This window comes from Cuculus canorus, chromosome 8 (genome assembly GCF_017976375.1).
Source record: "Cuculus canorus isolate bCucCan1 chromosome 8, bCucCan1.pri, whole genome shotgun sequence".
Lineage (NCBI taxonomy): Eukaryota > Metazoa > Chordata > Aves > Cuculiformes > Cuculidae > Cuculus > Cuculus canorus.
This window is the reverse complement of record NC_071408.1, coordinates 487,921-507,666: the sequence shown is the minus strand read 5'-3', so window position 1 is coordinate 507,666 and position 19,746 is coordinate 487,921. Positions and strand designations below refer to the sequence as shown.

The 19,746-nt window shown below is 46.0% G+C and overlaps 2 protein-coding genes across 6 annotated transcripts in view; both read left to right on the top strand.

Annotated features, from left to right (window-relative positions):
- RASAL2 (RAS protein activator like 2) overlaps positions 1 to 19,746 on the top strand; it is a 184,712-nt gene that overhangs the window by 21,539 nt on the left and 143,427 nt on the right. Inside the window, exon 1 of one of the 5 annotated variants that reach the window (XM_054072692.1) lies at positions 18,087 to 18,117. The exons of 3 other annotated variants lie outside the window; for them this stretch is intronic. In XM_054072692.1, coding sequence (XP_053928667.1) covers positions 18,102 to 18,117 — 16 coding nt within the window. In that variant the 5' untranslated portion in view covers positions 18,087 to 18,101. Of the gene's footprint in view, positions 1 to 18,086; positions 18,118 to 18,213; positions 18,394 to 19,746 lie in introns of those variants that run through there. One more of the 5 variants, XM_054072691.1, reaches the window with a different exon arrangement.
- LOC128852853 (uncharacterized) lies at positions 7,880 to 12,092 on the top strand. Its single transcript, XM_054072696.1, has 3 exons — positions 7,880 to 8,397; positions 9,137 to 9,263; positions 11,657 to 12,092. The coding sequence occupies exons 1-3, from the start codon at positions 8,380 to 8,382 to the stop codon at positions 11,950 to 11,952; spliced, it is 441 nt and encodes a 146-aa protein (XP_053928671.1). The 5' UTR covers positions 7,880 to 8,379; the 3' UTR covers positions 11,953 to 12,092.

Genomic DNA, 19,746 nt, shown 5'->3' with positions numbered 1-19,746 from the left:
GGCAGCTGCCTTAGTTAATACATGCATGTTTGGTTTCTTCTTGTCTTCATTTGTGCCCTGCAGCCTTGTTAATCTGATCCTTCTTTCAGACAGCATCGTTAAAATACGCAGGCTCATTGGGAAAATGCCAGTTTTGTAAAGTCTCCCCACCGTAGCCTGTGTGCATCTACTTTGTGCAGTAACGCCATGTGCGAGCTTGCCTTTCCGCCCTTCCCACTGCCCCACACTGTGTTACCAGCTGTGGTAGATAAGCGAAGTGCAGGGACCCTGCAGCTTGATGTTGGGGCTCAAGGCTTCAGCAGCGACCTATCTGGAGCCTTGGCTGAGTAATGGCTCTGTCAGGATTTGCTGAAGTGGGTGCCTGTTGCTTCCTTGGTCACAGGGCCCACTTTTTTTGCTAAAAGCCTTTGACTCTGGCTAAAAATCCCAAATGCAAGTCCCACTACATAACCTGTTGCCAAAGACAGAGATGTGTTTTAATTCTGCCTTCATTTGAACACTGTTTTGATTAAATGAGATGGAAGTTTTAATTGCTTGGTGCCTGCTTGGTGTAGGTGGGTCACAAGCACTATCACTATTAATATAGAAAAGAAGAATATTCTTCAAATATAACTCTTTTCCTCTCACTTTCTCTCAAGAACTGAGAGAATGGGGTATTTTTTCTCCCGCTCTCCTCCTTCTCGCTGGGCTCTCATTGTTTCTCTATACTGAGAGATAAATTATGTCAAAACCTGATTTGAGGTTTGTTTGCAGCGACCCACCAGACTCTGGCTGCTGCTTTATAGAACGATTACCTGGAAATCTGCGTGCCCTCTTTCAGGACTGACCCGCTGCCTCCAGACTGTTGTGGCTCACTGACCTTGAACAGCGTATTTGTAGAGCAGTCGCTTTCTTTACGAAGCAAATGCAAATCTACCAGACCCCACATTTCCCAGCAAGAGGCTTTCTGCCACTCTAATTCCCTTATCGTAAGCACAGCAACTTTACTTGTCCCCGAATCCTGGCCCATCTGTCTCGGATTTACTAGAATAGTATCATGATTTAAATAATGCTTTCTCCATCTGTGGAAACAAACATTTATTGTTTTATCTGCAGGAGGAATTGGTGAATATTAATATGTGCAAAGATAAGCAGTGTTTTATCATGGGCTTGTACGAACAGTGCAGGCGGCAGTGCCTGCTGTTGGAGACAAAGTGCAGGGGACAGCCGAGCCAGTTCACGTACAGGCTCGGAGGAAAGCCAGCACTGCTCTGCCTCCCAAGAGGACTTGTTTATAAACATTTTTTTTCTTAATTTGAGGTGTCTGTTTTAATGTCATGTTCTGTTTTTGTGATCAAATGCTTATCCCAACTCCTTTCCCTCACTTTTCTCGAGCATTGTCTTTTCCCCTGTAGGAAAGAAGCAATGATAGCTTTCAGCTGGAGGGGACACATTTTTTTGAATGCTGTACTGTTTGATTAGGCATCCTCCATCCTTGAGGAACCAAACCTGCTGCTTTTTTAGCCTAGCTGGCATAGACCTGAGCTTCAGTTCAGCTTGGGAAAGATTAGTGTCCTTGATATTTGTGCTGATTTCATGGATGGTGAAACTTTATTTTCCAATTTTGTAAGCTGATTTAACAAATATTACGTGGAGAATCATCCTACTGTGTAACTAACATGAAAAAGCGTGAAACCTTTTCTGTAGCCTCCCAGTATTTTTTCTGCTGACCTTTTCTTGTTACAGTGATTTTTGCAATACTTTTATAGCTACTTTATCGCTGGCTGGTGGCAGCTGTGAGGAATCTACTAAATAAGGACAGTTGATAGTCAAGGAGGATTTGAGAATTTATTAATACTTGTATGTGCAGGAAAAAATAGCTCTTGGGGTGGGGTGGGGGGGATCAGTCCTTTCTGCGGTCATTTCACACTGCTGGATTCCTTCAGGTAGGGGCCAGCGCTGCCATCCTGAACAGCCCAGCCTGTGCCGAGTCCTCTGGTGGGCTGAAGAAGGCTTGTAGGTCACTGTTGTGAATCAAAGGTTACGCGTGTGCTCTGCTGTGTTGGACAGCTTGATTACTTAGAGGCTTCTCCTGTTTTCCTCTGGATGGTGAGGCAGGGCTGTGTGCAGGCACACGTCTGCACGCATTAGGCAGCTGCCATGAAGCTTTCTGAGCCAAGGACTGCTCTGACATCCCTTCTGTCGCTTGCCGATCCTGAGAGGAGGTGGTTCCCCGAAGACGCCAGCTAGTCCTGCTGGGTGGAAAGGGACTGACCCCAGGGTTAGTGCTAGGCGAAGTGTGCTGTGAGCGTCATGGATCTGCCACTCCCAAAGAAATGAGTAGCCTGCCCTGGGTGGATTACCTGTTAACCAGCCAAAGTTTAGGGATAAAAGGGAAAAAGTAGCATGTTTGCTGTCAAAGCAGCAGCTACACATTTGATTACAGGGTTAGAAAGAAAATCATAAGACAAGGAAACACAAGTGCAGTTTACACATGAAAACGAGATTCTTCCTCAGCTGCTCCAAACGCCGGTGGCTTTGGGAGCCTGGCAGCATGCTCGCCCGCTCTTCACAGGGCTCGCTGGCTTTGGGATGGCTCCAGGTTTATAATTTACTTGCTTCTGTCACTCATATAGAAGCTCAACAGGCTGCTGAGGGCAGGCGCCTTCTTCCGCCTAAAACAAAGTGGCCTGGCACCTGTCCTGTCCCGGCTGGGCTTTGGCAAGTCGGGGGCCAGGGTGGGAGTGGGGTAGTTCTCCCCTTGCCCTCTCAGCTGGATAAAGAGCAGAGTGAGACGCTTTCCTCGGTTTTGCCACTTAGTTTGCACGTTGCTCAGAGCTCTCTTGGTTTTGTGCATCTCACAGTGTTTGTGGGATCTCTGACTGAGGCTTCCCTTGTCCATAGCCCTGTTGTGCTCCCTGCCTTCCATCTCGCTGTGAGGGCTGCGTGGAGGCAAAGTGTGACAGACACAGGGCAGGTTTGCCATTCCCTGGTTTTGGGGTCTTTTTTTAATCTCACTATCTTCCTTCCTTTCCCACCACGTCTTTTTAGCATTTTTAGCCACTGTAAAGTTTCTGCTATAATTAGCTTCGAACATGACTGTTGTTATCTTAACAGAGTTTAATTTTTAAAGGACGATCTGGAGGAAGCAATGCTCGTTTGGCTGGAGTCCTTTTATTGTTCTAGCTGAGCAGCCAGCTTGGGGATCACATCACACAACGGACTTCTTAAAAGGTATCTGCTTGTCCTCTTCAGATCTTTGGTCTAGGAGAAGGACCTGGCGTACCTTGTGATGTGCAACTGTAAAGATGTATTATACACTGGTTTATTTTGATTTAGTCTGGATTTGCATCAATATAATTTGTTTATCTTATCTAGGTCATCGGTGAAAATCAGCTCAGGGTATTATGTCCAAGCTATGTAAAGCAAATCTGATTTTTGACTTAGATCTCTTCTTCAGTATGGGACGTATCAGTTGTAGATTTTCCAAAGGTTGGTGCCTGAATGTGAGGAGGAAGGAGTTTTTACTCACTTTGAAGCTTGTGCCAGTTAAGGCTGAGTTTTGGGTGTGAGACGACGGGGTGGAAGCTCCGCTGTGGTGTCTCCCTGGGCTGCCATAGCCTGTGCCCTGCTAACTTGGTGAGCACACGGATCCCAAGGGGCTCTGCTCAGAATCTTTTCCCTGCAGCTGTTCCTTGCTATTCATGAGTTCTGCTACACTCCTTTTCAGTGTTATTTTGATTTTTATTCAGGGATTAGTATGGGATCACTCTTCTTTCACTCTTCCTTTCAGCTTGCGTATGAGAGAATTTTGTCTCTGTGTTTATTAGTGTGAGATTAAAAAATTACTAAATTAAACAGGATATGGGATCATTAACTTTGACTTCACCTTGCACCATCTTGCAAACAAATCAGCGGCTATCGTGGTGCCCTTCCCAGAACTGGGTGTGGTGGTGGAAATAAAACATGTCAGGAGTACAAAGGGAACAGAGTCCTATTGTTTCGGGGCAGGCAGCAAGATGACTTCTGAAGGTTGAAGTGTGGGTTTGGGGAGTTTGTTGAAAGCAGGATATTTGTGCTGCTCTTGCCACTTTCTCTCCAGTCATATTATTTTGTTGATTATCTAAATAAAGTAATTCTACAAGCAGCCTTTAGGGCCAATTCCTATGATTTGAAGCTCATTTCAAAGTATCTGCTCCAATTGAGTTTCAGCAAGCAGTGGCTTCTTTGCAGTGTTCCTACACGCTGAGGGAGGGGTTTTGCCGAAGCAGAGGCTGCCTAGACAGTTTCCTCTATACTTACCCTCAGAGAAACGTTTGTATCCCTTTCTTCCTCCTTCTCATTGTTCTACCTTCATGCTTACAACTATCTTGCGTTTATTTTTTAGTTTTTGAGCCAGGATTTTTCCTTGCACACTTCATGAACACAAAGCCATGCAGGAGTCAGTCTTATACATTAAATCCAGTCTGGATTTAGTGCCTAAAGAGCAAAAAGGACAAGAGGGCCTCCTGCATACTCGATTTAATTTTCCTTGCTGAATAGAACTGTTCTTATGATCTTATGACACACTGAGAGAGTTGGGATCGTCCAGCCTGGGGACGTCCAAGGGCTCTGGGGAGACCTTGGAGCAGCTTCCAGTGTGGCAAGGGACTCCAGGAAAGCTGGGGAGGGGTTCTTGATCAGGGCGTGCAGGGATGGGATGAGGGGAACAGCTTTCAGCTGAAAGGAGGGAGATTGAAGTATTGGGAATAAATGTTTTGCTGTGAGGGTGGGGAGGCCCTGGCCCAGGTTGCCCAGAGCAGTGGTGGCTGCCCCATCCCTGGAGGGGTTCAAGGCCAGGTTGGATGGGGCTTGGAGCCCCTGATCCAGTGGGAGGTGTACCTGCCCGTGGCAGGGGTGGGGCTGGATGAGCTTTAAGGTCCTTTCCAACCTGAACCATTCCGGGATTCTTCAGTGCAGTAGTCCTGAGACGTTTCCAGACCAAGTGCTCATGCTTGCCCGTCTGCTGCTTTGTGACTTGTACCCGCGGTGGGGGCTAAAGCCTATCTGGTGTAAGTGTATTCCGTACATGTGTCATGGAGAGATGCTGTGCATGGAACAAACCAGATGGGCTTGGGACTACCTGAAAGCTGGAAGATCTTTCTTGTGCAGGAGAAAAGCCTTAGGGGCTGTAAGATTGCCTCTTGGATCTCCGAGTGGGATTCTCCCACAGAACCCTGTGTGATGGCGCAGCATAACTGAAGATAGAAAGGAAATCATGCATAGTAAAAGCATAATTTATGATTGTGGTTTCCTTGTGTGTGGAGATGGTCATCCTTATAAGAGGGTGTCTTTGGGTTCATCATTTTATGCACTCAGAACAGCAGTTGAGACCAAGTTCGTTTGACAGGGAGTGATTTTAGGGTGGCTTTTCCTCCTGAGAATACGAAGGAGTGGAGCAGTGCAGACTTCTTCCTTTGCCAGCACCTACGGCCACGGTGCTTGGGGGGCTCTGAGCAACGCCGAGCTCTGGGGGCTTTGGTGGGTCTCTCACTGCTGGCATAGAGGAACACTCGACAGCCTAGAGCAACATTTTTCTCTATTAAATGTCTGGGTTCGTATACACTCAGCATTGCTCAGTGTGGGAAGCCATAAAGTTTCCCTCTTAAGACCTGTCATTAACTTTTGTCATATCTGATCTTTCGCATGTATTCTTGTGTGGCTTCTCTATGTTTTCTTTTGGAGCAAATCTGATAAAAATAGTTCACTGGAAAAACTAATTTAGAATTCAGATATGCTTCTTCACTACAAACCTGATGATAAAAAAGTTTAGGAAGTTACCATGCCGTCGGAGCAATCGTTTCAGATCGTTGACTGTGGTGGACTAAGGCTTCATCCTTCAGTCTTGTGTGGAAATATGAAAACACAGGTTTAAAAAACTTCCTCTCCATTTCAGACTGAAAGCTTAGACTGTGCAAAATGTGTGTCACAGCAATGTGTTCTGGTCGAATGAGAGAAATACTTGATGTCCTTCGTCTCTGGTAACTAAAGGAGCATAGTCTGTGGAACCCCCGGTGCCGGCTGTGTGGAAAGTTGCTGGCTCTTTGCTGCTCGTTGTCACGCTGCCACAGACGCATCCAAGCTGTGTGCGGTTCTCTTTTTCTTATGAAGAAAACCCAAACATATGCAAACCTATGAGCAAAGAGGTGTGTGAAAGATGCAAAATAAAAAGCAGGCAACAAAGCATGTTTATTTCTGAGAATGTTTGTGAGTAATCTTGGCTTTGGTGGTTTGCCACACCTTCATCCTTTTTTGCTTTCGTGCATCTTCATAAGCGCCGCAGCTTTGCCTCATTCCTTGAAGAGAGGGGTAATAAGGTGATAGTATTTCTAAGGAACGCAATGTCACGTCCCTGACTGTGCAGCCTTCCTTGCGTTTGCTCTTCGACAACTTGGTCTCTGCTGCATGCAAATAATGCTTCTTAAAGGGCTTCTCCCATGTTGAAGTGCCTGTAGTAGCAGTACAACAGCTCCTGAGAGGTGCTTTTGTTCTTGCTCCCTGCTGTAATGGGGAGAGGTGAGTAATGCGGAAGAGTTTCCTTTTTTCTAATCACTGTTAGAAACTCGGAGCGATCCATAACGTGTTCCGGATGCAGGCAGGACTGCTGTTTGTAGAAGATCAGTGTGTTGTGCCATAGGCTGTTTAAACAAGGGTAGAGCTGTGCATGGATTTGATGATATCTATGTACTGGCTAATCATAAAAAGAAGAAATTGTGACATCCTTTAGAAATTTAAATATTTCCCCCAAAATTTTCTTTTCTCCTGAATCCTGGTCATTAAGTGTAGGGCCAAGATAAAATTTAATCAATCTGAAGCTGTAGAAAATGCGCAGATGTTTTATGTGACCAATTTTGGTGAGCTTGACCTGAGAAGATAAGTATCAGTTTTACGGTGTCGTTTACACAAGAAGATGGTGAGAAAAATGTGGTTCTTTGAAGGATGACTTTTTTTAGGCTACCACAGAATTTCGTTAGGGGCCTCTTGGGATTGGTTTGCTCTACCAAATGTGGTGCCCTCCAACAGCAGTTCTCCCCATGTGGAGGAGGATGGGAGGGCAGGGTTGACTGTCAAAGGGTTGGTGGTCTGAGTAGTTCCATGACACAACTTTCTTACCCTGGAGGAGCTGCCTTCTGAAGTCAGAATGGTATTCAAAGCAATAAAACTGTTAAGAAGTGCAGCACTGTGATTTTTACTTTTCTAATGCAGCTGGGAAATCCTTCGATTGAGATGGAAGCTGAGAATTTCTATTGCTGATCTGCTGCAGAAAGGCAAATTAGATTTAACTGATGCGCCCCAAAACGCAGCCTGGGTGAAATGAAGTTCTTTGTAGTGTAATTTTATTTTTTTTAAATGGCACAATTTATTACTCTGTAAGTAGGTAATTTCTCATTGCTGATAACCACATGGCTAGTCCTCCCTCCTGCCATTGCAGCTCCCTCGCAATAGCAACGTTTCCTTTCGGAATGCCAGTGATTGAGTTGTAGCCCCTTGGGGGCCTGTATTTAGACCGCCTGTTCATAGATCAGTTCATTCCTGTAATTACCGAGCTCCGGCAGAGCAGCTTCTGGAGCTCCGTGCACATTATCACTTTACATTTGCTCTCTGCGAATCGCAGAACAACCCTTCACTCTTGGCGAGAGCTTTACAGCTCTAAAAAACAAAGAAAACGTTTTGTAGCTCCCAGCAGACCTCTTAATAAATTTTAGCAAGTTCCGTTTATCTGTGAGATAGTAGGAAAATATTTTCCTGTCTGATTCTGTCATGACTTCATTGGCTTGAAATGACACGTTGTGGTGTGGCCGCAGTGCCTCTCATGCTGGGATTCGAGCCTTCCTGCCCTTGGCACATGGGAGAAGGAGTTCGCTCCCACCTGCCTTGGGAACGGGCTTCACCACATCCGTGGGGCAGGATCATACGTGAAGCCGTTCCTGGCTTTGCAGCTGCTCTGCTCGTTCGACCACAGAGAAGACTGACAGCGTTAGAGACAGGATTTTTTTTCTGGGGCTTTTTCTAGGATTTTTAGCTCTGTTTCAGCAAAATGGAGCGGTGCGAACGAGGCCGTGCAGAGACCGAGAGAAAGGCTTTGTGGATTTTATTAGCAACAACTGTGCAAGCAAACTTAATTTGGCATTCTTGAGTCCGCTGGTGTTTTTCCAACTTCACCCCTCAGCTGTTGCGAGCTGCATTGCAGAGGACTGTGCGATAGAGCAATTTCTCATTGTCTCCAGCCCCTGCCATTTATAAGCGGGGATTCAGATTGCAAAGCAGATTAAGTGAACATTCCCTTTTATTTTTAATTTTAATACAACTGCTTCCTCAAGTCATTGGAAAAATATACCTGGCACTCGCTAGCCTGAGGATATGTGCTTTTCAGCTGAGGTAAAAAAATACCTGTATGATCTTGTCCCACATAGTTTTATAGGAAAAAACAGTTATATGCATTTCACTTATTTCACTTCCTATATTTCATCTCTTCTCCCAACCCCCAGAACAATCAGTCTGGCTTTACTCTTTCTCGTCTCTTGTTTCCTTCTTATATAATTCATGGTGTGTCTCATCCTGTCTCTTGTCTGTGTTCTTCCCTCCCTTACCACTGCTCCACATGCAGCATGTGCCATCTTGCTGATTTTTGTATCCAAACTTATATCCTTTTGATAGGGGTGTTCTTTAGGCATCTTTTACCTGTGCTCTTTTACCGTCCATGGGAGAATTAGAAGGGTTTTCATCAGCTGCCACTGAGAGACCAAGCCTTCTCTTCTCTCTGTGCCACAGAGACAGTCTCTGCTGTCCCCTGGCTCAGCTTCCAAGTTTGTACTTTATTTGGGAGGATAAATGCCTGGGAGGGTTTGTAGCTTTCACTCACCCTGCCCTTGCTCCCTTAAAACAATTATTTTACATAAATCCATTTTGCACAAATTATTCTACCTGGTTATTGACATGTTGATGCTGAATTAGCAGTTGAAACCACATGCTAGGGGACCAAAGTGCCTTTTGCCTTCTGTGAAAATGGTATTCCAGAGCTGTTTTACCCTTGTGGGGAAGGCTTCTCTCTCACTTTTGGTTGTGTGTTGCTTCCACTGGTTGTTTTCCTGTCAGATGTCTGATTTGCCCCTTTTAGACAAACTTGAGCAACTTTGGCATGACATGCAGAGACCTCCAGATGCTTTTCAGCTGGCTGTGGACTCAGTTACACCCACAAGAAGAAAGCAATGACTGGTCAAGTCAACTCTGCTTCAATGACAAAGGTAGCTGGTGCTCATGCATTAAGATATTCCCAATTCCTTTGGTAAAATGAGCATCTTTTTCATATGTGTTACCCCCACTTCATCCTATCACCCTCTCCAGACAAACTTCGGAAGAGGAGGAGAGGCAGGGAGGTCAGTGGGTTTCCTTCTTGCTAATGGCAGTTCAAGCAAAGCCTGGGACTACAAGCACACCGGAGGGGAAAATCACTAATTTTCATTCAGTAACACAGCTGGAATCTGGTGTGAAGGTGTGATTTTCTGTTTTCGGCTTACAATATCTTGTAGCATTTTTTCCTCTCACCTGCTCCAAAATTCGAGTGCGTGCCCGTGACAGAGGCAGGCGTGCGCTCACTTTGGGGAAGCAGAGGGGGAAGGATTGTGCAAAACAATTGAACACAACTGCCTTTCTGTTCCACTGAAGGAAGAACAATGTCTTCATTAAACTGCGTATTCAGACCTTCATAGAGTCAGCGTATAAATCCGTGATAGCAGTTGTGTTTCCCATGGTGACGTGGGACCAAATTGTTTATTTGAGATTTGTGAGGGGAAAGTACGCTCCTTTGCACATGTATTGCCATGGGCTTTGGGGGTTATGTTGGAGAGCAAATGCGATTCTGAAGTCTTCTGTTTTCCTTACAAATGTGCTCAAGTTTAGGGATTAGGAGCGGGTTTCTGGCAGCTGTCAGCCAACTGCAGAAGTGGACGGTCTCACGCGTAGTCACAGCAATTAGAAGTGTCTGGTCTGCAACTGGGGGAGAGGGAGGTCTAAAAGGAGAAGAAAGGCAGAGACCGGCTGGTTTCTCCGCTGGGCTGTGGAAGGACCCGAGTAGCCCTGGATCTCTCACGCTGCCAGGTTCCTGCTGCAGGATCGCTCCTGGCAGAGGGTGGCTCTGCACTGTCCTGTCCTGCAAACACATGGTCCCTTTTGGGGACCACGTCCTCATCATGGTTCTGGTTGTTACATGCTGGAGAGGTTTTGTAATAAATCAATGTCACAGGTCACTGCCACCGGAGTTTTCCCCACTCCGACAATGACTCCAGAACTCAGCAGTCCCTTGGAGCGAAGGTTTGGGGATGGAGGGATTGTGCCGGCACCAACTCAGCTGGTGGGAGGGCATGGAGAACAGGACTTTCTCCTGTTGGAGGAGGCAAGCTGCTCAGTGGCTGTCAGCTGTGACAAGCGTGGGAGCTGGGGACGCAAAAGGGCTTCTCGCTCTTGTATTTTTAGAACCTCACCTTAAGACTCGTGGAATATTTTAGTATTATAATAGCCGTGAGAGCTATTTTAAACAGGCCAGAGGGAGACAAATTGTCTTCTGTTGAGAAATATTGTTAAAAAATGGTTGCTTTGGTTGGCTGAGCTTCTTGGTAAAGAAAACCTTGCAAGATTAATGTCTGCATCCTGCTCTTAAAATACTGACACCTGTAGTAAACCTGCTTAGACTTCAGAAGTTATCAATAAAGCTGCACATAAGTAAGTCTGATATCAGTGAGGGGTGACTGAGAACGAGGGAGATGAGTACCTTTGAGTCCCTTCTGCCTTGCAGCGCAGATAAAGCTCCAGTTACTGTCAGTTCCTTTCATTAACTGTGGTTTTTTATTTTTTATAAAGATAAGGTAGTTTACTAACACAGTAATACTACTATTGTGCTATTTTAACTTGGCAATAGCCTACAATGAAATAGGTAATCTGTCAGCTCACTGAATTATGTACTTTTTATGCAGAGCACCAGTAAATAAGGTATGTGAGGCTGCACTTGCTCTTTAGTCTTTTTAGCATCCTTTGGCTGGAGCTCCTCCTCTGAAATAAGAGGTACAGGGTAAGGCAAGGTCTGACACGTTTTTCTTCGCGTTAGTGCTGACAACAAAATCGTTCATCTTGCCTCCCAGCAGAGCCCCTGGTGAGAACTGCGAACAATCTTGTGGTAACAGCGATTGGGAGCGAGATGGATGTGCTGCAGGTGCAGACAGTATCTCATCCCCATGCTGAGCACAGGGCTATAGAAATACGCCTCTGTCTCCTCTAATGCACCCCAAAACTGTTTTCCTAGAGAGATGCAAGGTCCATTTCCAGCTGCCTACATCTGTTTATCCTTGGCTAAGGACTGCAGACCCCTGCTTGACGACCAGAAGAGCGTGTAAAGACAAAAATCTAAGTGTGCATTTCTTCCATTTTCTTCCATTTTCTCCCAATTTTCTAAACTGTTTTAGAAGTCTGATCTTTTTTTAGCTTCCCATCCTCAGTCTCCCTCACTTTTCCCTTCCCTTCTTTTCTCACTTGCATCTTTCAAAGGGGTGGGTTGATGAGGAAGCTGTGTTCTCTTCATCATTCATTTCACTTGAAAACTGTTTCTTGTTCGGTTTCCAACAAATTTCCCGTTTGTCTGGATTAGTCACTCCGCCAGGAGCGGAGGCAGTGAGGCCGCTGCGAACTCCTCGCCGCTGCGATCTGCCAGGTTGGCACACACAACAGCACGTCAGCTACAAAGGCTTTCCCCCTTTACTGGCAACGTCGTCTCCCTTCTCGCCGTCTCCCTTCTCGCCGTCTCCCTTCTCGCCGTCTCCCTTCTCGCCGTCTCCCTTCTCGCCGTCTCCCTTCTCGCCGTCTCCCTTCTCTCTCCCTAGGGAGAACAGGCACTTGCATGCAGTAGCTGACTGTCCGGTTTGGTTTGTGAACACCTGTAGCTGAGATTGCCCTGCACACCAACAACTGTGTCTCTAATGACTGGTACGAGATTCCCTCTTCTAGACTTGCTGTACTTGACATCTACATCCCTCTATGAGCAGACGCAGCCTCGTCTTCTTACCCTTCTTTTTTTCTTCTTCTCTTTTCTCCTATGAAGCGTACAGGCATGGATAAGAGAAGCTGCAGGGAGAAGGGGACTTTCTTCCAGAGGAGGGAGGTTTCCAGGAAAGAAACAAAGACTTGTTTTGGGGAATAAATCTGAGATTTGAAGAATTGAAGAGACGACAGCCCTTGGCAACCTCAATGAGGACTGTGGCACACACAGGCAGACCTACAACCATGGTGAACTCAACTGTTGAGGGGGAATGAACCTCCGCTCCGCACGCAGAAGTCGCTGAGCTGCTGGGAAAAGTTTGATCTTGCAGACAGTAAAATGTAGTTTAAATAATGCACTGTATTTTACAGCTTTCGTGCTGCATGCAGAAAAGTTTGCAACTTCTTTACAGTGTTTTTTTTTGTGTTTTTTTTTCTCCTATCAAACGTTCTTAGACAGTTAGGTTTGACATCTTGGATTCAAGAAGACAATATCTAACTTGATCAGCATGTTTCTGGGGTGTCCGTTGTTCTTCCTTCACACCCCCTCTTGCTTCTGAGGCCATATTTTATTGTTGTATCTGTCACGGGGGCATTAATACTCACTGCAGTTACTGGTGATTTCCCTGTGTTTTGAATTTTGCTAAAGCAAACCAGAGACATTGGCATTTAGACGTAAGAAATAGATATACTCTGCTCCCGAATAAAGACCTTCTCTGGAGACAAATCACAGCGATCTCCCATGTAGTCTCAGTGCTCTTTTCCCTGGCTGTCTCAATTCCTAATTAATGTGCAAAGAGATGTGGTACTGAAGAGGCTTAAAAAGTTGAATTTCTCAATTAGATGACTTTTCCCAGATTGGATACAATTTGCAGGGTGGGATGTGGGGAATTGGTGAATAACTATAGAGATAAACTTCCTAAAAACTGAACATGTGAATCAGAATTTTTTTTTTTTTAATACTCCGGCAGGTCTTTCATCTATTTGGTCTGTGTTTTCTTTTAAAGAAAAGCTTTGAATGCAGACTGTGTATATACTTTGAGAATGATCAAAACTATTAATGCATCATTGATTTTCCCCCATTGACTTGTGCGTTAGATATTTAATCTCCCCTTCTTTAAAAATGTGTGCTTTTCTGTTTCAAAAGCAGCCTCCCACTGTCCTTTGCCTAGCGGGAAGCATCTCCTGCTGGCTCTCTGTCGCTTTGCTAGCCTTGAGGCTTCGCTTTCAAGGGCGGTTGAGCACTTTGGGCTTTTCCTGTCCTTCTGGAGCCGGTGGAGTTCAGGAGCAGAGTCCCCTGTTGCACACTCAGCCTCCTGCCCGGCCGAGCCAGTTTCATCTGTCCTGCCTGGGCAATGCGTGCTCTGATCCCACGGCTTCATTGCCAAACCCGTGGCAGGACCTCTCTGAAAGGAATCACGGCACTCTCCTGGATACTCCCTGTCCCATGTGCTTTTTCTCCATGCCTCCTTTCTCTTTACTTACGCCAGCTGTAATAATGTATTTTAGATGGTCACTGGTGATGAGGTTTCTTCATAGTAATGGTTGTTATAAAGAATTGCCTGGACTGTCTCACAGAGCTCTGTAATCATTCTGGCTCTAAGTATACATTTCCCCTCTCAAAAACGACTTACAAATGAGAAATGCTCAGCTGTCCTGGGGTCTGCACAGGGGCCATGGGTTTGAACTTCTGAAACAACTGGTTAAGCTGAATGCCTGAGAAACGCAGTGATTTGACTCATTGCTTATATTTAGTATCATTACCTACTGCCTTCAGTTCTGTTTTCTTCTGAGCATTAATGTTTCTGGTCAGGAAGGTTAACAGGGAAAACGCCCAGTAGAAGGCATTTCTGTGCTTATCGGGGGGCAAATGCGTGGAAAACATCAGGTCACGATGCTGGGTGTCAGCTTTTTTTCCTTTTTCTTTTTTTGTTTTTAAGAGCCTGTGGAAGGAGGGGTGCTCGGGGTGGGGAGAGGATGTCCTTCCTTTCCAGTCAAGCCTGTAGAACTGGAGGTGCTGGTGGATCCTCAGGACAAATGTGACCTGAAATGACAACACCCTCTTCATGTCTTGATTCAGAATCATGTTTCATAAATGTAGAAGATCCCAAACTTAAAATATATCCTAGGATCCTAGCTACCCAAAGTTAAAATTTCCCTGGTTTTGAGTATATTGGTAATTGAAGCGAAAATTCGCAGTGCTAGGTTTATATCTAATATCAAAACTGGATCGGTCTTACATTTTTGTTAGGAATGAGGTTTTACTACATCTTCCCATAATCCACGTGGCAAACAGAGGGGAGATGCCCAGTTTTAAGGTGCTGCTTGTAAGGCTTTAGACTAAAGCATGAAACCTTTGAGTCCTAGGTGCCCAAAGAGCCATAAACCTGGCCAGGCTCAGCTCGAGAAGCTTGCATTTCTGGAACCGAGTGAGGAGTTGTGATGGGCTTACACCATGGAATTGTAAAATAAGCCATTAAATTTGGTGTATGTCAGGTAACATCCCCTAGTACTCGGGAAGTGGGGCTGAAAATGAAATGAGGGGAAGAGTTTGAGCACGGTTTTGCTGTTCTGAAGCCTGCATGCTGCTGTTTCATAGAATCATGGAGTGGTTGGAAGGGACCTTAAAGCCCATCCAGTTCCACCCTGTGCCATGTGCAGGGACACCTCCCATTGGATCAGGGGCTCCAAGCCCCATCCAGCTTGGCCTTGAACCCCTCCAGGGATGGGGCAGCCCCCACTGCTCTGGGCGACCTGGGCCAGGGCCTCCCCACCCTCATCATGAAGAATTTCTTCTTAATGTCTAGTCTAAATCTTCCCCTCTCCAGTTTTTCTTTGTTCTCCCCATTCTCATCTCTGTATGTTACGGTGTTGTTTATCCCAGAAAACCTCTTCAAGGGGTTGACTGACCAGGCACGGTTTTTTATGAGACCTTAACTAGACATCACATTCAAGATAATTTTCTTCTCCTTAAGGGGTGTGAGAAGCAGCAGAGCCACTGTCATATTTTTCCCTTTGAACACGCAGAGGGCAGTGACTCCTTAGATTGCAGGTGATGGAAGCAGCAACATTTTCCTTTGCTCGCTCCCAAGCGGTCTCATCCTGCAGCTTGTTATTTTTATTATGTGGAACCCTCTCTGTACCAGGCTGAGGAACCTCTGCTGCCTCCAGTAATTGCTCTTTAAATTGATACAAATTTGAGGCATTGTGCAGTGTCTTCAGTGTCTCCTGAGATTCCCTGTGATAATCACAACATCCTACAGAGGAACCTCTGTTAATATTCATGCAGTAGTTGTTTCATTACTTGGCAAGGAAGAGGGCGTTAATGTGAAGCCTTCTTTGGCTGATGCCTATTAAAGAAATGATTTGTGTTTTGTGCTGTAGCAGTGATTTCATTACACTTGAACAATGAAATCCTGGATGCCTTTCAGTAGATGTGCCCATAAACACTTGTGTTGAGGCAGTGAGCTGGCTTCTTGAACCTCTTATTATCTTGTGTACAGACCCATTTCTCAAACAGGGCTTGAGGTGAGCTTCCAGACCTCTGGAGGGCCACCTAGGAGATCAGGAATGTTCCTGCACTGTCCCTGGATGTGCACATGTATTTTATGTGCACGTATGTACCCAAGCATGTTCCTGTGGTGTGGTATGCATGTTCGTGGCATGGGCAGTCTGAGTGATGTGGACTCGCATTTTGTTGTTGGAGACAGTTAATATTTTGTTGGGGTTTTGGGGTTTTCTTTTCTTGAATCATCATATTACAGGTAGAGGTTGATCGCAAAGATTAGCAGGGAGGAGTCTGCCAGTGTAATAACTTGCATGACCAACTGTCTGCCTGTGTCTCTAGAAGCTGTTGGGAGAGAAGACCGAGAGATGAGTCAGCTTCTGGATGAAGACTTGTGGCAGGGCACCGGCCGGCTGTGGCAACTGGCCGATGCTGGTTAAAGGAAGAGGAGCAAGCACAGAGGGACACTTTCTCAGTCATAGAATCACAGAATGGTTTCAGCTGGAAGAGACCTTAAAGCTTATCCAATTTCACCCCCTGCCATGGGCAGGGACATCTCCCACTGGATCAGGGGCTCCAAGCCCCATCCAGCCTGGCCTTGAACCCCTCCAGGGATAGGGCAGCCACCACCGCTCTGGGCAACCCGTGCCGTGCCAGGGCCTCACCACCCTCACAGGAAAACATTTCTTCCTGAGATCTCAATCTCCCCTCTTTCAGCTGAAAACCATTCCCCTCATCCTATCCCTGCACTCCCTGATCCAGAGCCCCTCCCCAGCTTTCCTGTAGACCTAGTCAAATGGAAATGAAGGTTTGAAACTGTTTGGTTCCTCCATAATGGTTGGACTCAATGATCCAATGGGTCCTTTCGAACCTTGTGATTCTGTGATTCTGTGTAATGAAGTGTTGCTTTTTAAGCTTGGATGGTGGAACAAGGAGAATCAGCCCTTTGACTGATTGGCTTGCGCTGCTCGCCCTGTGCTCCTCTGCTTCTCTGTAGTTGGACTTCTCTCTCATACATGGAGGGTTGTTGTGAAATTGGTCCCATGTACCCTGGGAAGATCACTGTGAAGTCTCTGAATTTAAGAGCAGCTCTGTGCCTGCCTTTACCTCAAGCCCTTGATCTCACAGTTACATGCCTTAAGGGATGGCAACAGTTTAATTTTTCTTTACTTTTATGAGAATTTGATGTCTTGAAAGTCAGGGTGGAAGAAGGGAGGGGAAGAGCTGGACTGTAGGATCTGCTGTTGCCATAGTAAGAGATTAAGAAAAAATGGGGGGTCTTTTAGTAGCCAACTTTGCAAGGTGGTAATAAAAAGGGCATTTGTTGAATGGTTGCAGATCTTTCAGTGTTTCAGCTTAGATGTAATAAAGCTCTTTTATGAGATAAGTGGTCTTTGATAGAACGATAAATAACACACATCTGTCTGAAAAGGCATAAGATGGCAGCTTTTTCAGACAGGCACTTCTTATCATTGTGGGGTGAAGTCTTGCCAAGCTGGCAGCTTTTCTTCACTCAGACTCTTGTGCTGGCCGCTGTGTGACTTGGTTTGAGGAACCACACAGTGGTCAGACACTGTTTCATTAGCATTCTCGATAAAGATACCGTCTGCCCAGCATCCCAGACCAGAAAATACTGTGACTTGGGTATACTTTCAGAGACATAGAAATGTTTGCAATGCTGCAAACTCACATGGATTCAGCCTTTCCTGCCATAGGCAGTTGGGGACAAGACTTGCTTTTTCCAGCAGCCAGGCTGCTCCAAGCAGAAAGGCTGCTGTGGCTGTGTCCTGGCCAAGGGTGAGGATGGTCGCTGTTTAGCTGATCCTTGGTGATGGACTGAAGCTGACCTGTCCATCCCCCTTTTCTTCAGAGGATGCTTGGATGCATCCCTGAGGACAGCAGGCTTGCAGGTTTGGAGGGCTGTAGCCTGTCATGACAGGACATGTGTCTGCCTCGCTCCCTCTGCAGACCTGGTAGGACGCTCTGCAGATCCACCCAGCATGGCGCAGGCTGCAGCAGAACATCCGTGAGGCCAGCGGGAGGCAGAAGCAACTGCTGCTGTCTCTCCTGGGCTCTGCTTGCCCTCGCTAATCCTGCCCGCCAAGCACGTCGGCTTGCTGGAGATACAGTGGAGTGGTCAGAGCTATCATGTCTTCCACTGGAGCATTTTGGGTTGTAGCTGGTGATGCCTCTCCTGGGGCTTCTTTCTGCATGTGCCTCCCCCTTTTTTACCTTCTATCCCTGGAGCAACACCAGCACTTCTCAAGTGTTTCATCCAGGTACTTGAAAAGCTTACGGGACGCTTCGTACTGGAATTCCAGGAGACCTCTCCAAAGGAGGAAGCAGCGTCTCCTGTTTGTCTTGAGTTATTCTGTCACAACAATGGCTTCATAATTTGCCTAATTTAAAAGTTTTAATCTGATGGGAAGATGTTTGTGTATTTAAAATAGTTATTCCTTGCTGGAGCCACTCCCTTCTTTTGTCCTTCTCTGCTGGACTTTTCAGCTTCGCTTAGCTAATATGCGGTGCTTGTTTACAGCAGAGATACTGGAGCATGAAGAAGGAAGTCGGTACGTCTAATACTGATTCGGTTCCAAGCTTCCTGTGCGTGTGCATGCACGTGTGTGTGTGTGTGTCTGTGTGTTTTCAGCCTTGTTCATCCAGACGCTGTGCAGCCTCCGGAGAAAAAGCCAAGGGACCGACGGAGATGCAGGGACTGGATGCGGGCGGTTTTTTTTAACTTTTCCACCCGTTTTGGTCCCGAGCAGGTTTAGACAACACGGGTAAAAATTCCAGAATGGCAAGCCTGGTGAGGAAGGTGCTAGTGCAGACAAAGCCGTGGAGTGGTGAGTATGAGAAACGTCTTGCCTGATGGGAAAGATAACTGATCAGAAGGTGTTGCTGTAGGTGCCTAGGAGGAGAAATGCGGTAGCGGGCAGGGACCTGTTGGGTATTGTTGTTGTTTTTGTCTTCCATTGCCAGTGCGAAATGGCAACCCTAAAATGCTAAAACTTTTGTCCATGGGGAAGATGGTTATCAGAGGAACGCCCTAGTTGTGGAGCACAGTCACTTTTAAAGTCCGTTCCTCAGCCTGCCCTGGAATTTCTGCCTGAGCTTGGCTAAATAACCGCAGCCGTCATAGAAGTAGGATGGCTTTTCATTTGGGAGGTTCTCAGGGAGCAGGGGGCTTGAAGGCGTCTCGGGAGCGTATAAGCTGTTCTGTGAGTTGTGCCTGTACCAAAAGATGGGATTGAGAAGAAAACAATGCTAATAAACTGTAGAAGAAGCAGTTTTAGTGCTTTGGTTTTATTCTGTTTGGTTTGGTGGTAATTACCTGGTATCAGTAAGGTGCTCTTGTGTGTCAGGGGTTACAAATATCCTTAGCAGCAGTGCTGGATGTTTTGGATTTTAAAATATTCCAGTAGCAGCACCAGCCTGTGCCTGGGGTTCTTAATTTAAATTTATGGTGTTTATTCAGCTCTTAATTGTGCAAATTAGAATAATTATGGCGTGTGATTATATGCGTACCCGGTGAGTGTTTTTAAGAAGCCGGCTCACATTTCAGGAATTGATTTTATTAGCCTCGTGTCTTTCTAGTGCAAGCGTCCTTTCTTCGTGCCGCCGTTCTGCAAAGCAAACATCATAAACTGCCACAGCAGGAAACCATTTTTGCAGCGGCATATCTGAGTGAATCAATCTTTAATAGGGCAGAAGGCTCGTCAGTAACTCTGGCTAATTAGGACTGAAGGGTGAGATATCAGAGTCTGGAACAACCCTCCCCAAGCAGAGCAGCTTCTCTCTGCTCCAGGGTTTGGTAAGGACAGGAGAGCACAGTTGGAGCCCTGTGTGCTCCAGTTTTGCAAGTGCCAATTTTATCCATGTATAAACCTTAATGAAAGGTTGTTCTTGTAAAATAAGGGCTTTTTTATGAGTTACTTGCTGCTGCTGATCTCTTCCAGGGCTGTGTTTGTTGTGGGCACATTTCAGACACAGATGTAAGCAAGGTCTCCTGTAGAAGTTATGGGCTGGATTTTCAACGTGTTGCTTTGGCTTTTGCTGGTAAAGAGATCCTGTGGGCAGCTGGGGTTCTCTTCTGCCCAGACTCACTGGTCTGTCTTCATTCAATCAAGACTTCTTAGAAACCATGAACGTCTGCCTCTAGGAAAAAAGGAGATATCACTTGAAAAGGAGTCATCTCC

Coding starts and splice junctions, on each gene's coding strand:
- LOC128852853 (XM_054072696.1), top strand. Junction 9,264..11,656: donor ACTCTGCTTCAATGACAAAG/GTAGCTGGTGCT, acceptor TGTCTGGATTAG/TCACTCCGCCAGGAGCGGAG.